Genomic DNA, 25,003 nt, shown 5'->3' with positions numbered 1-25,003 from the left:
AATGTGGTAGCATACTAACTGGATGGTGGCACTTGCAGAGGACCATCTCATACCTCTGTGGCATCACAGCGACCATCCTAAAGTTGCTGAAAATTTCTCGGATGGGGTTCGTCTGCTTGGTGGATGGGCGAGTTAAGGGTCTCGATCGATCGAGCAGCCATTGTTCATTTAAAGTCTTCTTTGTGAGCTGGTTGCATGCAGCCATCCTTTTGCCCATCTATGGAGCCCTTTTTCACATCCTCCTCTCTGTCACATTTCTCTCCCTTGGTTTTGCAATGTTGGCATCTCTGCTAACTATAGCATAAATCACTTGTATCAAAATTCCAGCATTAAAACAAAAAAGAGGATGTGTAAATAACTCTACTGTTGTAATGGTTATACATAAAGTGGTTAAGTAACTGCTTGTGTGGTCCTTGCATAGCCTCACATCCATCGTACAGAATGTTCTTTCCTTCGCTATGTTGTTGTAATCCTGAGAATAATGGTATAAAGAGTCTAAGCACGACTTTAATAGCATATGCTGGGGTCATGGTATATCTTTAGCCTGCTATGCTGGATGAGAGAGGCAAGCCAGGCATCCATCCATCTTTCTTTGGTTTTAGTATTGGGGGAATAAAAAAAAGACATCCATCTCTTCCCTTTGCTCTTTAGGATTGAAAGCAAAAGTTATTCTTATATATTAGCAGGTGCCCATCTCTATAGCAGAATTAATTCTTATCAAGATCTTAACCATCTCCTACCTTCACCAGGGTGGAGAGAGAGATAGAGAGAGAGAGAGAGAGAAGAGAGATGGCGGAGGCCATTGTGACAGGGATGGCGACGACTGCCATCGGTGCCCTCTCGAAAAAACTGTCAGACGTTGTCTCGTCAGAGATCAACATGCCCGGAATGGTCCGTCAAGATGTCCGGGTCATCGAAGCTGAGCTCAGTAAAATGAAAGCCTTCCTGTGGAGTGCGGATGCAAAGGTGGCGACCAATGCTGAGGTGAAAGCATGGGTCAAACAAGTGAATGAATTGGCCTATGACACCGAGGACCTCATCGATGAATTCAAAGTTCACATAGCCCGGCCTCGCCGCCGTGGCGTCAGGGGCTTTTTTTATAATATCATTCAGCTGATCAAGAAATGGAGAGAGCTGCACGAGATTCACAACCACCTACAACTCATCAAGGAAAAAATTAAACGTGCCCAGGAAGGTCCTACACACTTCGGTCTCCACCCAGTCCCTCAAGTCCCTCCCAGCACAAGCACCACAGAGGAGCCACATGTTCTAGGACAGCTACAAGCTCTCTTCGTCGAGGAAAGAGAACTCGTGGGCATCGACGAGCCAAGAAATCATTTGATCCGGTGGTTGCTGGAAGGAAGCAAGTCCCTGAGAGTGATCTCGGTGGTCGCCATGGGTGGCATGGGCAAGACTGCCCTTGTCAAGAAGGTTTATGATAGCCCGGCGGTGAGGATCCATGGATTCTTTGATTGCCATGTCTGGATCACTTTGTCGCAAAATTGGGATTTCAAAATCCTGCTAAGAGACATGATCAAACAACTCTCCGCTCAAGTAGAGGAAGACCCAACAACTGTCGTTGAGGTCCGCCGAGGCCCTCCTTCCCTCCTGGAACCTTATATTTCTATCAGAGAAAGAAGAGAAATGCAGAAACGGATGGAGATAGAGGCAGCAAACGAGTCTCGCCTCATCCAAATGCTCCGAGACCATCTCAAAAATAAGAGGTACGTGATTGTTTTTGATGAATTATGGAGCAAAGAAACATGGGAGAGTATAAAACTTGCATTGCCTGATAATAAATTTGGTAGCCGGGTTGTGATAACAACACGGCATACAGATATTGCTGCTACTGCCTCTTCTCTTTATTGTACACAAGATGATGCTCTTGTGTACAATCTCCCACCTTTGACCCTACACGATTCTTGGACTCTGTTTTGCATGAGATCCTTCGGATCAAAAGATAATTGCCCCCCAACGTTGAAGGATCTGACTGAACAAATTGTGAAGAAGTGCGGGGGGTTGCCGCTTGCCATTGTGACAATCAGTGGCCTACTGGCAACCAAGCCTAAGACTGTCGAACAATGGAGGAAATTGCATGACCGTCTTGGGTCTGAAATGGAGACCGAACCCACCCTTGCAGTAATGAAAAAGATACTGAGCCTTAGCTATGAAGATCTGCCCTACCATCTCAAATTGTGTTTCTTGTACCTTAGCATATTTCCAGAGGACTACACCATCAGGCGCAGTCGTCTGGAAAGGCTGTGGATGGGTGAAGGGTTCGTCAATGCGACGCATGAGATAACGGTGGAGGACATGGCAGATGAATACTTCGACGAGCTTGTCAAAAGGAGCATTATCCAAGTGACGGAAACCGACCCTTCAGGAAGGGCAAGGAGCTGCAAAGTTCATGATATAATGCGCGAGGTCATAATTTCAAAGTCCAGGGAGGAGGACTTCTTCTACTCAATCGTTGGTCCAAGCTCACCAAGGCCAAGAATTGATAAAGTCCGTCGGCTAACAACCCAGTGTGATGTGAACCAGCCACTAAATGTAAGCTTAGCTCATCTTCGGTCGCTGATCTTGTTTAGTGTTTTTGTGTCGTCCAGTTTGAAATCTGCCAAATTGCTAAGGGTGCTGGATGTGGAGCGCCAGGATATAGGCCATCGTTTTATGCCGCACGGCAGTCAATTGCAGCATTTGAGGTACCTAAACCTGAGGGGCACTCGGCGTGCTCAGCTCCCAGAGGCCCTGAGTATGCTGCAAAGCCTCGAAATGCTAGATCTCCGAGACTCATCCATCTACGAGCTGCCTGCTGGAATCGTCAAGCTTCGACGGCTGCGGTATCTTGCTGTTTATTCCTCACAAAGAATCACTGCAACAATGGGGGCTCCGAGAAGGCAAGGCGCACCGATGCCCAAAGGAATTGGTGGACTGGGAGAGCTTTGCACTCTTGTTCTGGCCAATGCCGAACCGGGCTTCATAGAGGAGCTGGAGGGCATGCAACAACTGCGAAGGCTGGGCGTGGCGCGGCTCACCATGGAGAATGAACCCCGTTTCTGGGATGCCATTCAGAAGCTGAGCCGCCTCCGTTCGCTAACAGCCGACTCGAAAGAGGACAATCTGATGAGCTCTATAGGATCCTTGGGCCAGCTGCCGTCGCTGCTACGAAGCCTCAAGTTGTATGGCCTCGTTATGGAGAAATTGCCGGGCCACCTTGAGTCGTTGAAACACCTGGCCAAGATGGTCCTTAGTGGAACCAAATTAGCGGCCGACCCTTTCCCTCTCCTTCAGTCACTTCCAAGCTTGTCGGAGCTCCGGCTTCACAAGGATGCGTACGTGGGGAAGGAGCTGCACTCTAGGAGAGGGTTCTCGAGGCTTAGAACAATGCATCTCATGGACCTCGGCGAGCTGGAGGTGGTGACAGTGAAAGTAGAGGCGATGCCCATTGTGGAGAGCCTAAGGATCAAAGGATGCGGGAAAGGATGGCCTACCGCGGGCCGTGTCGATCTCCGAATGGAAGGGCGCCGCGAGAGCCTCATCGACATCGACCGCGCGTGATGTGCAGTGACCGAGGAAGTGGGAGAGGCCAAGGTCGATGGCTCCAAGCCACCCAAGTGGGTGTAGAAACTCTTTGTTGTTTTCTGGTCTGCAGAGGATTTGCTTCTTATTTCGTGGGAATGTAACAAGGCATTGCATGCCACCCTATTTATCGTACGTGTTTGGTGCCGGCAGATATTGTATGCATGTTTATGATTAATGATATATACCAATTGATAATTAATATGATGCTTAATTTTAATTAACATGTTCCTACTATGATGCTTATTTTTAATTTTTTAAATATATTTTGTCAAGCAACAACGAAAATTTAGAAGGCTTGGATCATAATGATGCCAAGGTTTGAAAAAAAAATTGCATGCGCTGTTAGAAATGGACGTAAGTGCATGGAATGCATACGTTGTGTCTGAATTGTGACCAACGGTTGACCATGTAAAACCTTGAATGATGCAGCTGGCCGAGTTGAACAGCTGACCAAACTTAATTTCCACCCCCTCCTCCTCCCACCCACTGCCATGACACAGAAGGTGGAAAAGGGGAGTAGAAGGACCATGGAGGAGGTTGGGCCTGCTAGGTGGAAGTAGGAAGCAGAGAGGGCCAGTGAAGTGGAGGCGGCCGGAATGGTGGTCGAACTAATTAAATTAATAAGGGTGTCAACATGGAGCTCGTTAGACTTGCATTGTGCTTCTTCTTGGATGAAAAGAAATGTCACAACATTGGCTTTACACAATATCCTCATAACTTTGATAGCGTCACCATTCACCAAGAATGACATCTGCGCAGCAAGTCCCTTGATGTGATCATGAGGTTAGTGCTAGCTAAAGCTTTTGTTTCTGGCATGGTCAAGGTTTCAGCTATCTTTAGCTAATTTCGCATTAAATTATACAGCTGTATCTTTGGAGAACAAAAATTAATTATAGCATTATCAAGCAATTATAGCTTGGATGACATCACCTCATATCTGTCAGGCAAGAGATTGGAGATTCAAATCTAATTGGAGTTAGGGATGGTTTGGATATAGGATAAAAGATTAGGATTAGCCCCACCTCATCTTTAAAAAAACTAACTAATACTAATTAATTAGTATCCCTGACAATTGGAAATGATCCTCTGCAAAGTATAGATTTTGTTATCATAAAAATAGGAGTAGGGATGTCAATGAGATGGATTCTGCAGTTAGTGGAAAAACCAAAACCGAACTCAAAATTCATCACCGCTGTCCAAAAATCGAAATTGAACTTGAACGGTTTTTGAAATCAAAACCCATAACAGCCACCAAAAAAATAGCAAAATCGAAAACTATTTAACTTTTTTTAGTCATTTCAAAATTTTCACATATAAATAATAAAATTAAAGATATCATCCATAATTTCAATAATATAATCCGTACCAACTTATCCAATAAACATGTCCAAAAATAATGTACGGTCCAAATTTTTCAGTGGGTGGAATATGGAATAGTCCAGATTATTTCATGAAGTTCCTAATTTGACTTCATATTGAATAGAAAGTGTATTAAGAATATTAATCATCAGATATTTTCGGTTTTGGATTCAGATTTGGTCTCGGATCCGGTATCAGATTGGGTTCGGATTGAGAAACTCACTGAAACCAAAATCGAACTCGAAACTGAATGATTTTTAATTTTTAAAACCACCACCAAAATTATCACATTTAATTTTGATTCAAACCGCCCCATTCAGTTCGGAGGCGGATACAATATTCAAGTATTCATCCCTGTTAATATCCTTAAATAGGACTTAGGGACATAATCATTTCAAATTATATGCAAGATGGAGCCCTGGTAGAAACAAAGGAAACTAGCAGCATCCATGCAAACCAACAATAAATGAAATGGTATTTTATCAGTTCAAGTCTAGCCCTCCCAAATCTTCGTGAAATCTTGATATAGAATACAAAGATAGGAGAGAAAAATCAAATTTCCGTACTCGGTTTCTTTATTCCAATTCTATATTTTATGAAAAAAAATCTTATCAAGTTATATAGATACTATTGGCACCAAATATCTGCCAATTTGAGATGGTAAATTGGGCACATAAACTGGGCTGAGGCTTTATTCACGAGTTTAGTTTTCCCATGATCACAAGATTTTTACCCTTTAATCGCCCGCTCACCATGTCCATGTTCCTGTTATAATTCTTCCACACACCCTCCTACCCGTTTGTTCTTTTTTTTTTTTTTGCACTTTGGTTGTGTTTTCTATTAGCCATTAGACTGCAGATATCAGAGGCAAAATCTATAATAGCAATTCCTCTTTTATTTTTATTTTAGCAATGTTCTACTAATTGAGAACGAACAATAATATTCTAGCCTGCTCTTCACTGCATATATTTAGCATCTGTTTAAGACATTCAACTTTATAGAGCAATTCCTTCGGTAATATTTATGTATTATGATTACCTCAACGCGAGACAATCTCTTGATAGCTCATGCAGTCTTTATGATTATTCTGGTATAACAACAACAACGACATCTCTCTCTCTCTCTCTCTCTCTCTGTGTGTGTGTGTGTGGTGTGTGTGTGTGTGTTCTTTACATTTTTTCTTGATTAATAATATCTACGGGGAACTGTCTCACTTCCTCCATTACTTCTCACAAGGGAAAAAATCAAGGGGCACTTTGTTCCATCTTGTGTATAGCCTATAGAAGAATGTTTGTATTTAAAAAAAAAAAAAATGTTTCAAGTGCGTCATTGTGTTTGTGAATGAATAGACAGGTTAAACTGCAGAGCTAGCAATATTTTTGTCTGAAAAAAAGAGAGAAAGAAAAAAAAATGCATATGACTGGTAATGTGGGTTTAAACCTCTGTAAAGCAACTAAGTGAACTCTTAGTTCTTTAAGAGATATACTTGATTAGCACTAAATTTTTGATTGCATACATGAACTAGAAAATGAAGAGGCGGGAATTTGCATTAAACATGTCTTGGTTGAGCAGTCTCCAACTAAATATCAAGCAGCTAATGAGAAAAACGAGGTTAAATGAGATATAAGAAATAAAAATCAAACCAGGATATCATGGATAAAACCTAACTGAAATTTTCTGCTCTCTCGAGCAATTTCTCAGCCTTTAGCTGGCCATTACTGGCTAAAGATTTCTTGCATACATTGTAGCACATGCCATCTAAATACCTCTTAAAGTGGCCAAGTTTTTTTTCAGATAGTTTATATAGAGAACTTATGTGCAATATTTACATAATTATGAAGCTTATATATAAAATTTTAGTATATTATTTTCTTTTAAAATGTGGCATATATACATAAAAGCTGACAAAGTAGTAGATTGAATGGCATTTTAAGTAGCAAAAATTATACAGGATCGATCTTTTAGATTTCTACACCTGATGTTTTATCTCAATTTTTGAATATTTTATATTTTGATCCCCACAGATATATTTATAGTAGAATGTTGTTAATTTTTTTATTTAGAAAAAAACATGTTAAAGCCGAGATTAATTTAAACTCTAAAACACCTTGCACGTACTTCTGCACCGCGCTGATATTATCGAACTTAGGCACGTGCCTAGCACGTGATACGTTGAGTTATAGCAGCTCTATCTCCTCCCGAGGGGGGACAAGAAATGGAAGGCAAATGGAAGGAGCCCTCTCTTTCTTCTCCCCTTCTCCGTTCTCTTCCAATCGCTCCAACCTCTCTCTTCCAAAGAAACCTCTCTCCCAATTCTCCTCTTCCCGAGCCTCAATTCCCAAGGTATCGCCTCTGCCCAGGTCCTCGAAGAGAACCCGTAAATCCGATGTCCGGATTTCTCCCAAGACCGCAGGTAAAGGACTCAACTCCTTGCTTCACCATCTCTCTCACAAGTGCAACTCTTCCATCATACTCTCCATTATCTTCATCTCATTGACTTACTCTTCTTTGCGTTGAATTCGAAAGAGAGGAGTCGAATTTCTCGGCCTCTTGATTCCAAGAAGATAAATATCCAGAAGCTAAATGCTGAGGTTTCTCCTCACAGAGCAGGTACTGAAGGAGAAAAGAGATAAGATCTTGATAACATATTATGTTTCTTTTTTCTGGTTAACTGTTAAAATTTGTTTTTGGTGGGGAATAGTTTCTGCGGTGAGGCTGCTGAGGATTGAGCAAGGTGGCGCTTTTGCGGACCTTTTGAATGAGAAGGGGAGGAAAGCTGCCGAGAATGAGATGAGTTATGTCGAGAGGACACTTGGGTTCCGCACACGGGATTTGGACGACAGAGATATTAGACTGGTATTGCTAAAGAGTTCATATATTTTCCCCTCTCCTCCCCCTTTGTTCTTGTTTGTTGTTAGTTTGTGCTAATTCTAATTTTTAGTTGGGAAATTATACTGAAAGTGTGTTCTAATCTGGATATATGCATGTACCCAAAAATTGATGATAGAGTAAGTTTGCATGCATCACTGGCAAGAGTAGCCTGACGACATTGTTACTGTGGTGTTATTATGAAGTGCTGAAATAGAAAGCAAATAGTAAAGCACAATAAGGTAGAAGTACTCATTGAGATTTTTCATATGTATTAAATGAATGGACATGGAAATATTTTCATGGTAAGAAACTTAATTTGTTTGGAAAATCAAGTATTTTGGACTGCATAGTCAACATGCGCTTGTAGTTAAGCAAGTTTACATGTTCCATATAAAAGATTTACTTGTGTATTGCATGAGGATTCATAGGGAGAGTGAAGCATCCAGCTATAGTCCTTCAGTCAGCGGAGGAATCTTACAGAAATAAATGTGAAGGTCATACACTTAATTGTCTTTATTCTACAAGTTCTGATGTAACCAAAATTTCTTAGAGCTTGGGGGAGGTTTTGGTTAAATGAATGTAATGGTTCTTTTGGTTGTCGGGAGAACAGAGCAAATAATGCAAGATTTGGCTGCACTAACAGATGAGGAAATAGATTCTGATAATATTTTCCAGATGGAGATCACACCATGCAGAAAGTAGTTTGAAATGAGTTGAAGAATTTCATGAACAATGCGAATAAGTTCCTCATAGATTTATTAGCTTCTCTAAACCATAAGTGAGATTGAAACGGGTGAAGTTTGAAAGTAATAGAGGGGAACCAGATTTTAAATCTCATGGGATGGGACATGCTGCTACCTTCCTGACACTTGGGGCAGGGGATGTCCTAGGACACAATGATTGGGATGCTGGGCCGATGGCTGATGGTCCTATTCCAACACTTGGGATGGTACCCGATCTCAGCATCCTATGGGACTTCTCACCGGGTTTTGAAATCACGGAACAGAGTATAAATCTAAATATCTGCTAATGTAGGTTGCCCAAAATTTATGGGGATTAACCAAAGATCTTATATAGATCCTGAAGTTGGACATTTAAGGGATGGGTAGTTAGATAAAAATGAGTGTTGTTGAATAGCTCTTATTAATGTAGAAGGTACAAAATCCTTGCTTCCCTTGGTATGTTGCATAAAATTGACACAAGAACAAAACGACATGTAGGTGGATCTACATTAGAAGGGATGACTACTGTTTGTCATATAGGGAGGGAGATGACTAATTTTTGGGACTTGGAACAGTTTGAGACTCTCCAATCTCTAAAAAAAATATGTGCTCTCCAGCATTCTGTTGTTGGGAGGTGACTAACTTTTGAGTGCTGGATCAGTTTGAGTTTAGAATCTCCAATCTTTAAAGACAACAATAGTTAATCTGATCTTCATTTTTCTTTTTTCATCCTTATACTCTATATAAGAAGCTATACTTCCAACTTTCAATTCCCATAGTAACACTAATCAGATCTTATCCTTAGAAGCTTAGATTATGTTAAACTTCTACAAGGAGGTATCCTAAGTTTGCTAGACTCTGAAGAGGGAGTCCAAATGGGAAAGGATTTCTATAATTCTATGCATAACAAGAGCCCTGGAACCTCCAAAATTGAAATTCACAGTGATTTGTCGGTTCTAGCATAAGTTAAACTTATCTAGATTAAGAACATAATATGTGCAATAGACGACATATTAGCATCTAATCTATGCGAAAATCTTTTTAAACTTTATCCTCTATCATAGAATATTTAGTAGAAGGCATGTGCACTTGCACATGCGTTATGATCAAAACTATTTAAAATGGGAGATAAGGTCCTCTCCTTCTTGAAAAAGCAAGCAATTTACAGTGAGCCTGCATGTATTGCATAACTACGTACAGCAAGCAACTTCAATAAGTGATAAAATAAGGAGGTGGCGCCCTTCCATATGGTGACATACATTAAAAGCCTCAGTTTAAGGATGCAAAGTCTCTTCCTCTATCTCTTAAATACAAGTTAAAATCTCATGGTTTGTTTTGCTGCGACACAAATCAAGCTCCTAATTTGTATCAACTTCAACTTAAAGTAGAATCCTAAAAATTAACTATAAAAGAACACCTGCAAAATCCTAGCATCTAACTACCAACCTGTTCTTCCATTTCTGTTGTTTGTCATCTTAGGCGGCTGATCTTCAACTTCATTGGCATATATCATTTATGCTGTTTGTTGGCACTTTCAAGTTTTTTGGTTGGTTGGCTGTAATTAATCTTATAAGTGGCAACTTGCAAAGTAGGTGATTCTTGCCTTGCCAGCTTTTTTTTTTCAAAAAAAAAGCAAGGAAAGTTATTTTATGATGCTCATTATATTTATTTATCTCTGGCTTTATTTTATAAATCATGTAAATCATACCTGTAACCACTATGGCTTATCTGGCAATGTGCTATGGGCCATATGATCCTTGTTGTCTTTCAATAAAACAAGGTGGATCTTTGCCCTTCTCTGAATTATCCAATCAAACGTGGTTTCATCCACCCTAATCATACTTCAGGGGCATTCTTGACCTGAATTTCAGATACTACAGTAATGCATGCTTTGATTTGGGATATTTTGATCTACTGAATAAAGAGCAGTTACCTCTGCAAATTGTATCTCTTTTCATAATGCAGTTGTAGCTATAAAAACTGCTTGATATGGTGTAGAACTGCATTGCTGTTATTATGGCTTATTGAGAGGTGCATCTAAGTCCTCCTTTTGCTCCTGCTTTGTGAAAGTCGGGTCTCACTTTAACTCTACATGAGTTCTTTGTTCTTGGACACCGGCTTATATTTCCACTCTTTTATAGGTGACAGATGTTGTTGGAGGAAGTGTTCGTTGGAGACGCTACCTCGATCATCTTATCATGTCTCTCTGTAACAAGGAGAGAATGTTTACAGACATGGAACCACTTCTACTGCAAGTATAAAGCTTTATACTTAACTATTACAGAATATGCAACGAGTTTTGACAGTATGATCTTATCTTTGAGAAACTTAGAAGATGTGGATGTCTAGACCTATTATAATGACACTGTTTATTCTCATTTCTGGTCTGTTATTTTGTTTGGTGGGTTATCATATTGCTATGTTTCTCCTTATATTTATCATGATTTGCTATAACATATGATTCTACTGTCAGTATTTCTTTTCTTTTGTTATTTTTGTAATGTATCTAAAATCATTGTTTTTCTTTTTTTAGATTCTCCGCATTGGGTTCTTCGAGATCTTGAAGCTAGGCATGCCACCATATGCTGTTGTTGATGAGGTACTCAGACTTCTCTCTACATTTCCATGTCAGTGTTTGTACAAGTAAATGATTAGTAACTTTAGTCGCTTTGGTGCAGTTAAAATTTCAATAGAGCTATGAGATGCCCTTAGTTTAAAAAATAAATAAATAAATCTTGGTTGATTAACATATTTTAGAAGTAGCTTTTCTTTTGATCTTTATTATTTCTAATGGTTACTGAGGTATTAGTTCTAGATATTTCATTTTGATGGTGTTCAAGTTGCATCTCCTGCTATTTTTCATTTTGTAAGCCCATATGTTAGTGAAGGGCCTAGTAATCTCCTTATCTTGTAGAATTTACATGTCCTGCCCATTTATGGATAAACATAAATACATTTGAGGCAGATCATATTCATCTCCTGTTTCTTCTGCTCTTCATCATCAGGTTTCTGTATTTAATGTGGAACCATATATGTTTTGAGCATAATCTAAGTGATTTTGTTCAATCCGCAATATTATATCTGACTGTAGCTTCTTTTCCTGAAATTCTAGAATGTAAAACTTGCAAAAGCTGCTCTAAGGCCTGGTGCAGGGAATTTAGTAAATGCAGTTTTACGGAAACTTGTCTCACTGAAGGTCCGAGATTGTATGTTACATACTGCTTTTGCGCTAATCACTGTGCTATACTTTTACTTCTGTGCCTTCCTGTTTTCCCCCTTTTTTCTGTTTCAGGAAAAAGATTCGCTTCCCCTGCCAACTCTAGAAGGTGATGACCATGCACAAGCACGTGCTCTTGCTGTTATTCATTCCCATCCAGTTGTGAGTCTACAATTATATTATTTGTTGTTACATATGCTACATGGTTGCACTTAGTAATAGTATATTCAGAAGGATACAAGCAATCCTCAGAATTCATGGCATTTTTCTGCTGTTCAGTGGATGGTTAGAAGATGGACAAAATTTGTGGGGCAAGAAGAAGCTGTGAGGCTAATGAACTGGAACAACAGTGATCCCTGTTTCAGCCTAAGGTTTTGAATAGCATGTTATTCCTTCAGGTTAACAATTTTTCATTTATTACTTATCTGAGCGACTAATCTGTTGGTTCCTTCTTGCTCTAGGGTGAACACTGCAAAAGGCTTTAAGAGAGTTGATCTTGTTAACCGACTGGAAGATTTGATGGTGCTTTATTTATCTTCATTTTCTTTGCACATTTTTTTGTAATATAATCTGTGATTAGATATGAAAGTGCTTAATTACATTTGGGAGGCAACTCTTAACCAGGCAAAGAGAACTTTGTTAGTTGCATAAATTCTTATGCTGGATTTATAGCTTGTTTTACTCTTTATTACTAGATTTATAACCTGGATCTAGAGTTCATTTTAGTTCTTATAGATGGATTTTACCTTTCCTCTCTACAAATTGTTTTTATTATTTTATTCATTCTAGTGCCTATGAGGGGCAATGCATGTCATAGTGGATTAGGACAGAGATGTGACTTGCATCTAGAAGCTAGTTGATGTGAAATTTCATGTGGCAAACTTGGAAGCATACTAGTAAAATATTAGTCACTGAACTTTGCTACCTAGAATAAAAAAGTAAACATATAGGTTCATTTTCTACCTTAAATAACTTCCAGAAACCTTTGATCAACCCACAATTCAGCAATTTATGCCTCAAAATTCCTGCGACCCTACATTGGATAATCAAATCTTTTCTAGGATCAGTTTTGGACTCCTTTTTGCATCACAATGATGATTTGAGTCATCTTTATGACCTGGAAATTATAGGAGTTTTGTTGTAGGCTTCTGGAAGCACAGCATGTTGAAAGACCTACCGAACATATTCAAGAATTCAGTGCTGTAGATTGGTCACTTCTTTGGAGATTTGAAGCATTACAATCTCAATTTCTCGTCAATCGAACCTTCTATGAAGCCCAATGGCGATGATGAACCACAGACTATTAGGGGAAAAACTTTGAAGGAGGAAATACTTATGCACAACATGACAAATCACTAGGGACGCTTCCTAGGGAAATATGCAAAGCCATATAAGCTCGCAAAAATATTTTGTAAGAAAGGCATGATGGCCATGATACAGCTTCGGTGGGATACAAAATGAAGTGCATATAGATATGCAATCTTCATTATTGTATGTTCTTTTTTAACTAAAATTAAATGGCTAGAGTAGCATCTTGATTTGTATGACTTGATAGACAGAGAATAGGTGGCTTTAAAAGAAGTTGTGAACAAGCTTCTCTTTGGTGACACAATGTGGAAGTGGCTTATCGATACAACAACATAATCCTGTCACTGGTCCTGATTACAATTTGACTTTCAGTCAATTATTATTTGTATAAACAAGGATAATAAATTTGTGTGATATACGTTACTTTGTAAAATGTAAATTACAAGGAATAACGGTGTATAATATATGCACCATGCACCAAAAACATGGTCAGGATATTGTGTCCATGTATGAGCACCCAACTTTGGATCCTTTTTTAGCAAAGTTCTCATATACTAACATTTGGGGGTAGGATAGATCTAACCCCTAGACACATTTAGCTACATTACTCGAACCCATGTAACATAGATACATTTATATTAGGTTTGATGATTTTCATCTTTTTGTTATTGTGTTCAGTGTATAGTGCCTGCCCTGAAAGTGCTAGGGGCAAATTCAAGATACTTGAATCATAAACATTGATGCATGTTAAATGTTATCTTGAAGTCATTATTGAAAATAAAGAGGGTTCAGTTTGCAAGATTCTGGAGATGCCGATGACAGAGTTAGTTAAATAATTTAATTATGAGATCCTGCATTTTTGCAGCATCCTAGGTTGTGTCAATTGTTCAATGAAGCAAGTTTCCTAGTTTTTGGTTTCATTTATTGGGAATCTTCCATATATGTGGTAGTACTTTTTGGCCTTGTTTCCTTCCTGCATAACTTTAATATAAAAAAAGGCATCCCAGCGCATGGTGCTCCCACCACTGAGGGGCCTGGGGAGGATGGCTGAATAAAGTTGGATAAGTGGACTTTGTTCAATGTACCAAGGTTTATTCATGAATTAGCAGGACCTTAGGATTATTAAAAAGGCTTGTGGTGTGGTCTTTTGCATTCCACTGTTATGAAGCTTCTTTTGCAGCCAATTACCATTGGTGAACTTGCTTAATAACGCCAAATGAGAACCATCACCTCCTTGTACCAATAAATATATAAGATGGAAGGAGCTAACACTGTCTTTTGCAAAGATTGAAGGCAAAATTGCCATGCCAAGCTGTAACCATTTTGGAACCAGGTGTTCCATATGTATTCATGGCATTTTGCATCAGCTTATTCAAAGCTTTATTTGAGGGCTAATTTGTTGCTTGTTAGGGGTTTTAAGCCAGTCCCAAATAATCGGGACAAGGCTTGATGGTTAAAGTTATGGTCTTATAAATATCATAAAAGTAATCTATCTATAAATTTGAGCTTGTTGGGGTTTAACAAAGCTTTCCTATTTCAATACATACTTATTGATGTAGGAAATTTGTTCTGCCTGTAAAATTTCTGAATCAGGTAGGTTTTGCACAGCATCTTGCCTTGTTATGGTGATTAATATTTGGTTCTTTGGTAATATCAGGTTCCATATGAGCTGTCTTCATGCATGGATGACTTTGTTCGCATCCATACTGGCATGCAGGTATATTTCGCAAAAGGTCTTCACAATGCGTTTCTTCTTCTCCATTTGCAGAGTATTTTGTGTTCTCAAGAAACCACAAATGAAGTTTAATGGTAGAACCTATTTTTGCAACAATCTATGTCAATGCACAATAAGCTGCATAGTAGGAGACTTTATTGCTATATTGTGTACCAAGTATGATTAGAACACTAAATGCCATGCAGTTAATGTGTATGCACCTGCAAATCCTGAAGCCATGTTTTCGTGCCTTGATAAGTGTACATCACCAAGACTTAGTTATATTGTTATAACATCATAAGCGAGAAGTACTATCTGATTGTTAGGTTGGAAATCAAGTCATTTTGAAAGTTTCAGCTGGAACCTTTTTGGAATGGACTCCATTTTTAAGGTTTTGTTCAGTTTCATTAAACTTGAGTTTTAGATCAGTTTCAGCTAAAAGTTGTGTACAAGTCCACTTAGCTTTATTCTGGGTCATATCTTTATTTTTTTGAGTGCAGAGAAGTGAGTCTTACTTGTGTGTGATAAGTCAGGCCTTCTAGAAGCATTTTTTCTAGAACAAACTTGGATTTTGTGATTTTCGGTTGCATGTAGAACTTTGGTTCCATGAAAAAGTTAGGAATTCTAATGCATTCTAATCAATTGCCTGTTTTAGTGGATAACTAGCTTGCACTAGTTATAGTCATGAAATTTGATATACACTTGGTAGTAACTTATACAGGCACTATGGATAAACTAGCAATACATTTATTTAATCTAAATTTCCCTTGAAATTCCAAGTTGAATTGTCAAACTGAAATGCAACTTTTGAAGGCTTTTGAGATATAATACCTTGCAGACACAGCAAACATGCACACATGTTCCCACATGACGCACACATACCCAGTGCATGCTCTCAAACATGCATGTATGCTTCTATACTGCCGTTGGACACTGTACGGATAGTTCCCATATAATCATATAGTTCTAGTTGTTTTTTCAGCTTGGATCTGGCTTTGCAAGTTCATTGTGGGTTCTGAGTTCTTTTCATTTACTTCTGCTCAGATTGTAATACAAGCTGGCTTGCTAAAAGACGGAATATGTTCGGTTCAGGATGAGAGTGCTGGTCAGTGCTTTCCCTAATAAGATCCTATATATTGTGAAAAAATGGTTACAACATAAAAGCTTTTATTCTTTGCAATTTTGCAGAATGTTTTGTAATTTGTATAGTACAAACCCATAAAAAAAGCCACAAAAACTATATTCACTATTAAGTATTAACAGTCCTTTTCAATTTCCCAGTCATAATTCCGATATGGTTTATCTCGTGTCTTTCTCTTCTTTATGTTGACATGCCAACACAAATCTGAATTCTTAATTGGATTACTGACAAATACTAATACCATCTCAGTCAATTCTTTACCATGTTATCTTGCAATTCTGGTTCAACTTTGATAGTCTAATGAAGATATAAATAGAAAGGGGGGGTTTGGTAACCCCAACAGGATCACCACAGTGATCTAAGATCTCCGGTGATCCGAATGCTGGGGTGATTTGATCCCCGGTGATCTAAGATCAATGTGTTTGGTAGGCCATGGTTCAGTGATTAAAAATTCCTGGATATTCATGAGTAACTTGTTTGGTATGGTATGGAGATCTAAGATCACTAACCTCATAATACCACAAATACCCTTGATATATCTTAGATGGATTTTTTTTATGTATTTTTAATTCTCATGAATTAAAAATGTAAGTCAATATACTAATTCCTATAATAACTCTATAATTTTGTCACATATTCTACTTTTAGTAGCCCTTATCATATATTTATTAATCATATAAAATATATTATAATAAAATATTAATATATTTATCAATATATTAATTATTAATATATTCTATAAAAATATATTTATTACTCCTATAAATTATTAATCTTATAAAAATATGTTATTTTTCATTATAGAATTAATTTTTTTATTTATACTTATAACAGATTTTTTTAATACTAATAATTATTTTGAAAAGTAAGATAAATAGAAGTAATATAGTAATATATTAAATATTTTCATTATATAAATATAAAAAATAATAATATATTTCTACTAGAATTTAAAATTATCCTTCAATAACAATGGGATAATAATATGATTAGTAATATATTATAATATAATATATAATATCAACATAATATATATATATATATATATATTGACATAATATATTGATGGTATATTGATATATCAATTTTTCTGCTAACTTGAGGGGTATTTTTGTCTTTAATTTTCAACCCAGGATCACTGCCCTGGGGTGATCTTGGATTCCCGATCTCAAGGACGGGTATTCCATCACCAAGTTGGGGGGTGATTTGAGAAGTGGAGGTGATTTAAGATCACCGCCACGTAGGATCACCGTAGTGCAACCAAATACGGTGATCTCATCACCTCCACCCACATCACCCTTGATCCTAGGACGATCACCCCATACCAAACGCCCCCAAAAGGGTGATGTGGTGGGCATTCTGAAATTTCTGAGTAATTAGAGCATTAATTCTCACCTTGTTTTAGTAAACTTACGAGATATGGCCCATAGTATGCTTTACTATACAATTTAAAGGAGTTAAAAAGTCCATGTTGCATGGCATCTTTAGAGGTTGTTGAATTGAAAGGAATCTGTAGCAATTCTGATACTCTACTTTGTGCATGTCTGTGCACTACAACATCCAAATAGCTTTGCATATGTGCTGGTGGGTGGATGTCTGAGGTGAGTGGTTGTGCTTACCTATATGGTAATTATCTGGCATATTTTCCATGGAAAACAAATTGGTGCCGTCTGTTGAGTTCCACATCTTTCCATCCTGCAGCACTTACATTTTCCCAATGAGATAAAGAAGTGTACTCTCACCTAGAAAACTGTAGATTCCCACCTGTGATCTTTTTCATGGCAAAAAGGTTGGCACCTTCTTATCTGGCACAAGGTGAGGGCTTGTGATTGCCTTTATGGCTGTCATCTGTCTTATTTTCAATGGCAAACAAGGTGGTACCTTATATTGAGATCCCCATGTTACCAGCTTGCAGGAGGAAGTGTACCATATCTAGCATGATTATTGATTCCCACATCTACAGTGAACTATGATCTTTCCATTGAGAATTGAGTAGCTGACATCTTTTTTTTGGAAACCCAATGTGTCTGCTATTTGTCTTTGAGAATCAGTAAGCTGTGGATCTTAAAACTTGAATGGACCTGGTTGACATATGTTCCCCGACATCCGGGTTTAAATATATGTAAAATCTGTTGTGGGCATTATATGGCCTTTTGAAATTAAGCTTTCGTACCAATAAGATTTCTTATTAAAGCCTATATTTAGTTTGAGGGTGGGCCTTGGCGCAATAGTAAGGTCGCTACATTATGACACGAGTGTCACGGGTTTGAAACATGAAAACAGCCTCTTGCATTGGGATAAGACTGCACACATCTGATTCTCTCTAGACCCCACATTGGCAGGAGCCTCATGCTTTGAGACGCCTTATTTTTTTATTACTCTTATTTTTAGATTGGAAATGAGTCCTTCATCACTGCATTTTATCATCCCTCTGAGGAGTGTTCTGAAGAAACTTTATTTTGAGAAAAAACTTATCTAGTTTCTTGATCTTTTGGTGCACACCCAGGTTTTGAAGAGTGAATAGACTGTTGAAGTTTTTAACCTGGAAACTAAGAGATGCTGAATTCTAATTCAGGACTTTATGTGTGATGCCTCAAGTTGCCAATTAAAGCTGCTGCTGAGATTCATCTAGAGTTAACTTATTTATTACTATATAATTTTGTACTAGTATAGTTTTCTGAGAGAGAATTTAAATTATAGATCTCTTCTTCTATTTATATAAGTCTCCTACAAATTCTCAAAATTTTTGCTGAACTCTTTATATTAGACACATCAGATTTGCATTCTGGTTCCAGAATATTTAAATAAATTGTCTTAAACCTGAAATAGCTTGCATTGGTCCATGATGTGGCTGCAGCTTAGCCTGCAGGTTCCTGCAAACCTGTGAACTCAACATGGTGGCTGGAAGGGGTCTAGGATCATATCCAACAGTCCTACATGAATAATGTCAGTGCCTCAACTTGCATCTGCATGGGAGTTGAGGCAGATGGGATTTGCATGGACCTCTGAATGGTCTATCAGACGGTCATATTTGATTCACAGGCTCACAGGAACTGTAGGCTAAACCGCATCCAGTTGATGTGGCCTCTATAGCAATGTATGGTCAGGAATTTAAAGTTTACCACAACTAATGGGATTAAGTATGTTGTATTTACAACCGTACCATCTATTTTATCACACTTTACAGTTTTTGTAGGGCCATATTTCTTGCGAAGGCTGGCTTTGATTTTGATTGACTCTGTTGGAGATTGAGATGAACACAAAATACCGATTTATGATTTTTCTTCTCATTTTTTGTATGGTGATTGATTCCTGAATGGTGGAGTGGCAAATTTGCATGTACATGATTGTCTCGTATGAATTTTGATATTTCAAAACTTTCCATGAAGCTTCAGGACCTGTTCGGGGATATACTCAGATTCCTTCTGTTAATGATCAACTACTTAATGCAGGTCTGGTGGTGTCTGTGGTAGGCCCACAACCAGGAGATGCCATCATTGATTGCTGTGCAGCACCTGGTGGAAAGACTCTTTTCATGGCGTCATGTCTGAGAGGAAAAGGTTAACTTCAACTGGAAATGTTTTGGTTTAGCAAGTGCTCATGTTGCTGTCTGTCTAGATAAATAAAGTGCATTCTGCTGGAATGACAAAAAATAGTAATTTTGTTGTATGAGTTTAAATTCCTTGCTTATTCTGCTCCTGTGTTTAGTGTATTTATCTAAGTTTTGTTAGCTCTGTATCCTTCTGCAGTTTCCTGTTTTTCACTTAGGAATAATCAGCATTTTGAAAACAGCTATATTCATTTGATATTTAAATTTGATATCTTGTGAAAAATTAAGTGACTTAATTCAAGATCTATAATGTTCATAGGAAAGCAGCCAATGGGATTTGTATTTGAGCTAGAGAGTTTATTCCACATATTTATGACACATTGAAAATCACATGCTTTCCCCATTTCTGCTATATTCATCTCTGACAAGAGAATGTAGTGAAAGATTTTACTAGACATATTGTAATGTGGTGATGCATCCAAAATATAAAAAGAGGGAGACTGAGGGAAACTGTTATTCAATTGGAGATGAACTGACACATTGATATTATTTTAGTAATGGTTTAAGCCATTCAAGTAGAACTGAAGTCAGAGCAAACATGAAACATGAAATCTCAAAATCCTTACTGTTTGCCTCTTTGTTATATCTAGATGCCCTTATAACAGGAAGAAGAATATGTGCCAAGCAATTTAACTATATTAGTATCTTACTCTTCTGTTGGATATTTCTTCACTCTTTGTTGATGGTGGATCACCTTTAATCTGACATATAGCTTGCCTCCTCTTGCAGCCGTGTTGATCTTCTACATTAGGTTTTTATGCATATGATCTTACCATGGAGTGAAGTAACTTGATTTTCAGAGACACCTTGTGTGGTGCAGGTACGGTAATGGCAATTGACATAAATAGAGGTCGCTTAAGGATTCTCAAAGAGGCATGCAAGTTACTTAATGTCACTAATGTGGTCATTACAACCCATGCTGACCTTCGATTATATGCTGTAAGTAATGGTTGTCAGAGTTTAGACTTTAGACAAACAAGTTGAAAGAGCTAATTATAATCTCAATTCCAGAATTAGTTGCTTGTTGTATCAAAGGATTATGACATTTAATGCTGTAATATGAAGTTTTATCTATCTTATTTTGAGTGATTTGATTGGAAGCTTGGCTTCATCTTCTAATTTCTTCAAGTACTGGTATAATTTTTCGATGGTCCATCTTTAAGTTGACAATCATTTGCTTTGACATCCTGCCATCCATTTCACTGTTATAATTGCTCTACATGTTATATTTTGTTTCAATTATTTCACAAGTGGACAAAGGGTTATTGCTTTTTTTTGCTGATTCTAACAGCAAACAGCCATTTTATTAACATGTTATGTTCAAATACTTTAGTTCACATCACCTTTGACACCTATATGCCACCCAATCCAATGCAAAATATGATTTTGCTAAATGAGAAAATTCACAAACTATTGTTCTATCTTCTTTCCTGTTTCTTTTTGTGAGTAAACCATCTCGGATGATGTGATGTGATTGCCATTCTCATTTATTTTTTTCCTTTAGTTTTAGCATGGATAATTTCCTCTTTTATAGGAAAAGCATAATGTAAAGGTTGATAAAGTCCTTTTGGATGCTCCCTGCTCTGGAACAGGTGTTCTTTCCAAGGTAGTTATTTTGATTATCAGCTCTCCTTTTTGGCAACACTAATGCACTGTCATCTTCCAAAGCAGTTTATTTTTCCAATGAGACAAAAGTAGATAAAAGACGTGGTAGGTTGTTTTCTTAGAAGTGTCCAGTCTCAGTAACCTCTCTCTCTCTCTCTCTCTCTATATATATATATATATATATCATTTGGTGAATTTTGATGAGATTTCCCTGCCTTTTTTGTGAAGAGAGCGGATTTACGTTGGAATAGACAATTAGAAGATTTAGAGCAGTTGAAGCATTTGCAAGACGAGCTTCTTGATGCAGCTTCCATGTGAGGATCCTTGGCTTTAAACTTCTATATTTGAAATTGGCATATGATTAAAGATTCTATTGTGCGCTGCATCTTTTAAGCAGTTGATGCGCCCAGTCTATTACTTGTTTAACATTTTTGGAGTAGTTCCAATGGAAGCAACTCCTCTTATACATTGTTAACATCACATTGTGCATGCATAGGCTGGTGAAGCCGGGTGGGATACTTGTGTACAGTACTTGCTCCATTGATCCTGAAGAAAATGAGGAGCGGGTTGCAGCATTTCTTCAGAGGCATCCCGTATGGGCTCTTAACTGCACCACTTGAAGTATCTTTTGTTGTAGCATCAATAGTCAACAACTTCATATATGCATTTTTGTACAAACTTCTGTTTGTATCTTCTGAATACTGAGTTTTGCCTTTATTCCAACTTGACCCTGCAGGATGTATTGAGCTTTACTTTTTTCAATGCCAATTTCTTTGTGCGGAACATATGTGTTAGGGTCTATGCAAAAATCATTTCTTTTTTTTTCTTTTGGAGAATTATAATTGATTTGGCAACTTTCTGAAGTTGGATCAGATTTGAGGTTTGTTTCTTACTGAACATTGTAATTGAAAAAACATGGCTGACTATACTTGTATTTTATGTTAGTAATGTAAGCAGCAAATTTAGGTGGCTCTGAGTAGATTCACCTGTTAAAAACATTTGATCGTTGTCTGACCATCTGATTGCTGATTAATGTAAGGCTTTTGTTAATGTCATATTGGAAAATGGTTTTAATCTATGAGTTTTAGATGGAGTTTGGCCCTATTGCTGGCGATTATTTGATCATGGTTATATCCATTATCCAGTATTTGGTTTTAGTTTAACTATAGTTTATATTTCCTGTCATCATTTATGTTCTTTTCGAAATAATCAAAGTGTTTTTCCCCTTTCTTCCCAATCCTGCAAGTGATTGAGGTTTGATGTATGACTTCAGAATTTATATCATATCATTGCTGATTGGTCATTTTTTGCATACCTATTTTCCAGGAATTTGTTGTGCATCCTGTCCATCCATATGTGCCTCCAGATTTCATTACGGATAAAGGTTTCTTTTTCTCAAATCCAGTCAAGCATAGGATGGATGGGTCATTTGCAGCGCGGCTAGTTCGATCCTTGGACTACCCATGCTAAGCTCCCTGTAAGAGCCACATACCTGAATATCTCCTATGGTTCTTGGTTACTAAGCAAGAAGATACCTTATATTTTCCCCTGAAATCTTAATACATGAGTGATACATGATTGATTAAGATTCCAGCATATGTCTCTTTGACATAGGTCGCTCAGTGGTCATCTCCACATGATGAAATTTCATGTAGAATTTCACATCCATTAGTTAAGCCTGACCTCCAATTATTTTTTCAGCTTTGCTGATATTTCTTAATGTGTTTGAAACTTTGAAGCATCTCATAGTTAGTCATTTTAGGCCGCAGCTCCATCGCTACTGCTAGTCTTTATTGAGCTTTTATTTGTTTTCCACTTCAGGTAAGCGAAATTTTCCAGAATCCCCAAATCATCATGTTTTGGGAGGATAAATGTGCTCAATTATTGGAGTGGAGACGGCCAAAAATAAACAAAGCAACCAGGTGCTGATAGCTATGTTCATTTTGATCTCTTTTAAAATATAAGAACTTAAATGATCATCTCACCATTGCCTAATATTATCAGGTAGAGACCTTTTCCGGTGAGTAATGCCCCATCAATGTCATGAATGCATGCTCCATCACTTCATGATTGGCAAACAGGCATTTGGAAAACTGAAGCATTGGAATATCTTGATCTGCCATATATCAAGAAAGAGATCAGAAGAGGTGCATATGTGCCAGCAATGACAGCTGTTGAAGATGACATTGATGATTCTTTCACAAAATTCTTTGACAGCTACTTAAGGCCCTTGAAATTATGAGAGGCTTTCATCTCTAAAATCTCTTGATGCGAAAGCAACAGTTTCACTAAGATAACCTATGAAAGTTAGTCAATAACAAGTCCAGGAAGCATCAACTCTGTTCATGATGTTCTACAAAGTTGTTTGTGAGCAAGACACCAGCTTTGCCATTAAGACTAAGATGCCATACATTTGTAAAATTCATGTGATGATGTTATTATCAATAGAAAAGACCAAAAACCCGATTGAATGGCAAACACTGTTGGAATTGATGGGTGATGTTTCCAGCTCGAAGGGTACTATCACTAATTTGGTGCCCCATTGTGCTTTAGCCCTTGTGCGAAGATTTGATTCCTTCGGAACCCCACATTTCTTGGATGAGCTGACCACTGTAGCCACTCTTTGACTAAGATTCTTGCTTGTCCTAGTGATGTCAAGTCTGCTAGAAATTAGTTTTTGCAGATTATTTTCCTCGGTTAATGTTTGAGCGCATTCTGTAAAACTGTTGTTTTTTACAAAAAAACATGCTTTTGTTCAGGTGATGCGTATCTGTTTCATGTCTCAATCCTTTTGATCTCCTTGGTACGAGCATGACATTCTGTTTCTGAAACGCGAACTCTGCAACCAAACGATGGCCAAAGAAATCTGACATCAGTTTTGGTGCTTCACATATCCCTGACCTTCTGTGTATAAAATTCCACCTAGGGGTTTGACATTTAAAAAAGTACAGAGGATGCATTCGATCCTCCAATGCTAAGTTACATGAGTTCCTTGTTAAATGTTGAAACCAATTCAATGATGGTTGGCGATAAAGGACAGTTCAACATGTCAATCATCATGTACTAGTTAAATTCTAATCTCTCTTTGTTTCTTTAAATTTTTCTTTGGCCCTCACATCTCGGCCAAGTTAAATCAAAATGTTGATTCATCTTGTATCATGTCATCCACTAAGTAGCAGTAATATTGGCCATGGAAACCCTTAGTTATATTTGCATCATATTTTAAAATCTTAGATTTTATGGAGATCTAGTTCTCTATATATTTAAATGCCCCAATCATACCTATGCTAGAGTGTTAATTATGGCTCCGTATGTATGTAAAAAGATTTGAATATGAAAAAGAAGTATGTATGTTTTATAGTATGTATATATATTTTTTTCATAAGAATGCAATTATAGCAGAACTAGCATTGTATTTTATTTGTTTTATAAGAATTTGCTTAATCTTTAGCATGTTTAACATGATCATCTGTAGCAGGAGTTTTATGTAATTTGATTTGACCGAAAAAAATGATCAAACTTTTCAACACTGAGATTATTCATTGCCTGTATAAACTTGAATACCAGATTTATGGCCATGTTCCTTTTCTTTTTAATTTGTATGGCTATACTATGTATAAAAATGATAGTTTTGAAATTAAAACATATTCTATTTTGATTCCATCTATCTAATTTTATATCAAAATTCCTATGTTATGTATCTTAAAAATATATTAATTACCTCACTATCTTTCATCTTTAATTATTGCACATAGTATTTTTTTCATAAAAATCCCAAAATAAATTAGAATCTATATCTTTCTTTCTAATTTGTCTCCCTCTTGGATTCTGACTTCGAAATAAACTGGACTTTACCATGTCTCTCTCTCTCTCT

General features: G+C 37.5%; 2 protein-coding genes across 4 annotated transcripts; both read left to right on the top strand.

The window, feature by feature from the left end:
• The first annotated feature begins 798 nt into the window (after positions 1-798).
• LOC120111937 (disease resistance protein RPM1-like) lies at positions 799-3,746 on the top strand. Its single transcript, XM_039130351.1, has one exon. The coding sequence runs from the start codon at positions 814-816 to the stop codon at positions 3,556-3,558; it is 2,745 nt and encodes a 914-aa protein (XP_038986279.1). The 5' UTR covers positions 799-813; the 3' UTR covers positions 3,559-3,746.
• A 3,395-nt stretch (positions 3,747-7,141) lies between these two features.
• On the top strand, positions 7,142-23,892 carry LOC103720692 (probable ribosomal RNA small subunit methyltransferase B). Of its 3 annotated transcripts, XM_008810524.3 has the most exons (19): positions 7,142-7,354; positions 7,468-7,551; positions 7,643-7,797; positions 10,676-10,789; positions 11,068-11,133; positions 11,647-11,730; positions 11,827-11,913; positions 12,031-12,122; positions 12,213-12,273; positions 14,717-14,776; positions 15,818-15,878; positions 19,367-19,474; positions 20,345-20,463; positions 21,059-21,130; positions 21,358-21,443; positions 21,626-21,722; positions 22,456-22,606; positions 22,951-23,051; positions 23,134-23,892. In XM_008810524.3, the coding sequence occupies exons 1-17, from the start codon at positions 7,168-7,170 to the stop codon at positions 22,597-22,599; spliced, it is 1,677 nt and encodes a 558-aa protein (XP_008808746.1). In that variant the 5' UTR covers positions 7,142-7,167; the 3' UTR covers positions 22,600-22,606; positions 22,951-23,051; positions 23,134-23,892. The 3 variants fall into 3 exon arrangements, with proteins under 3 accessions (XP_008808746.1, XP_026665641.1, XP_026665642.1); XM_026809840.2 differs by having other exon boundaries at positions 11,647-11,913; XM_026809841.2 differs by lacking the exon at positions 10,676-10,789 and having other exon boundaries at positions 11,647-11,913.
• Positions 23,893-25,003: the final 1,111 nt, after the last annotated feature.

This window comes from Phoenix dactylifera, chromosome 1 (assembly GCF_009389715.1).
Source record: "Phoenix dactylifera cultivar Barhee BC4 chromosome 1, palm_55x_up_171113_PBpolish2nd_filt_p, whole genome shotgun sequence".
Lineage (NCBI taxonomy): Eukaryota > Viridiplantae > Streptophyta > Magnoliopsida > Arecales > Arecaceae > Phoenix > Phoenix dactylifera.
The sequence above is the reverse complement of the archived record's forward strand: the minus strand, read 5'-3'. Positions and strand labels throughout refer to the sequence as shown.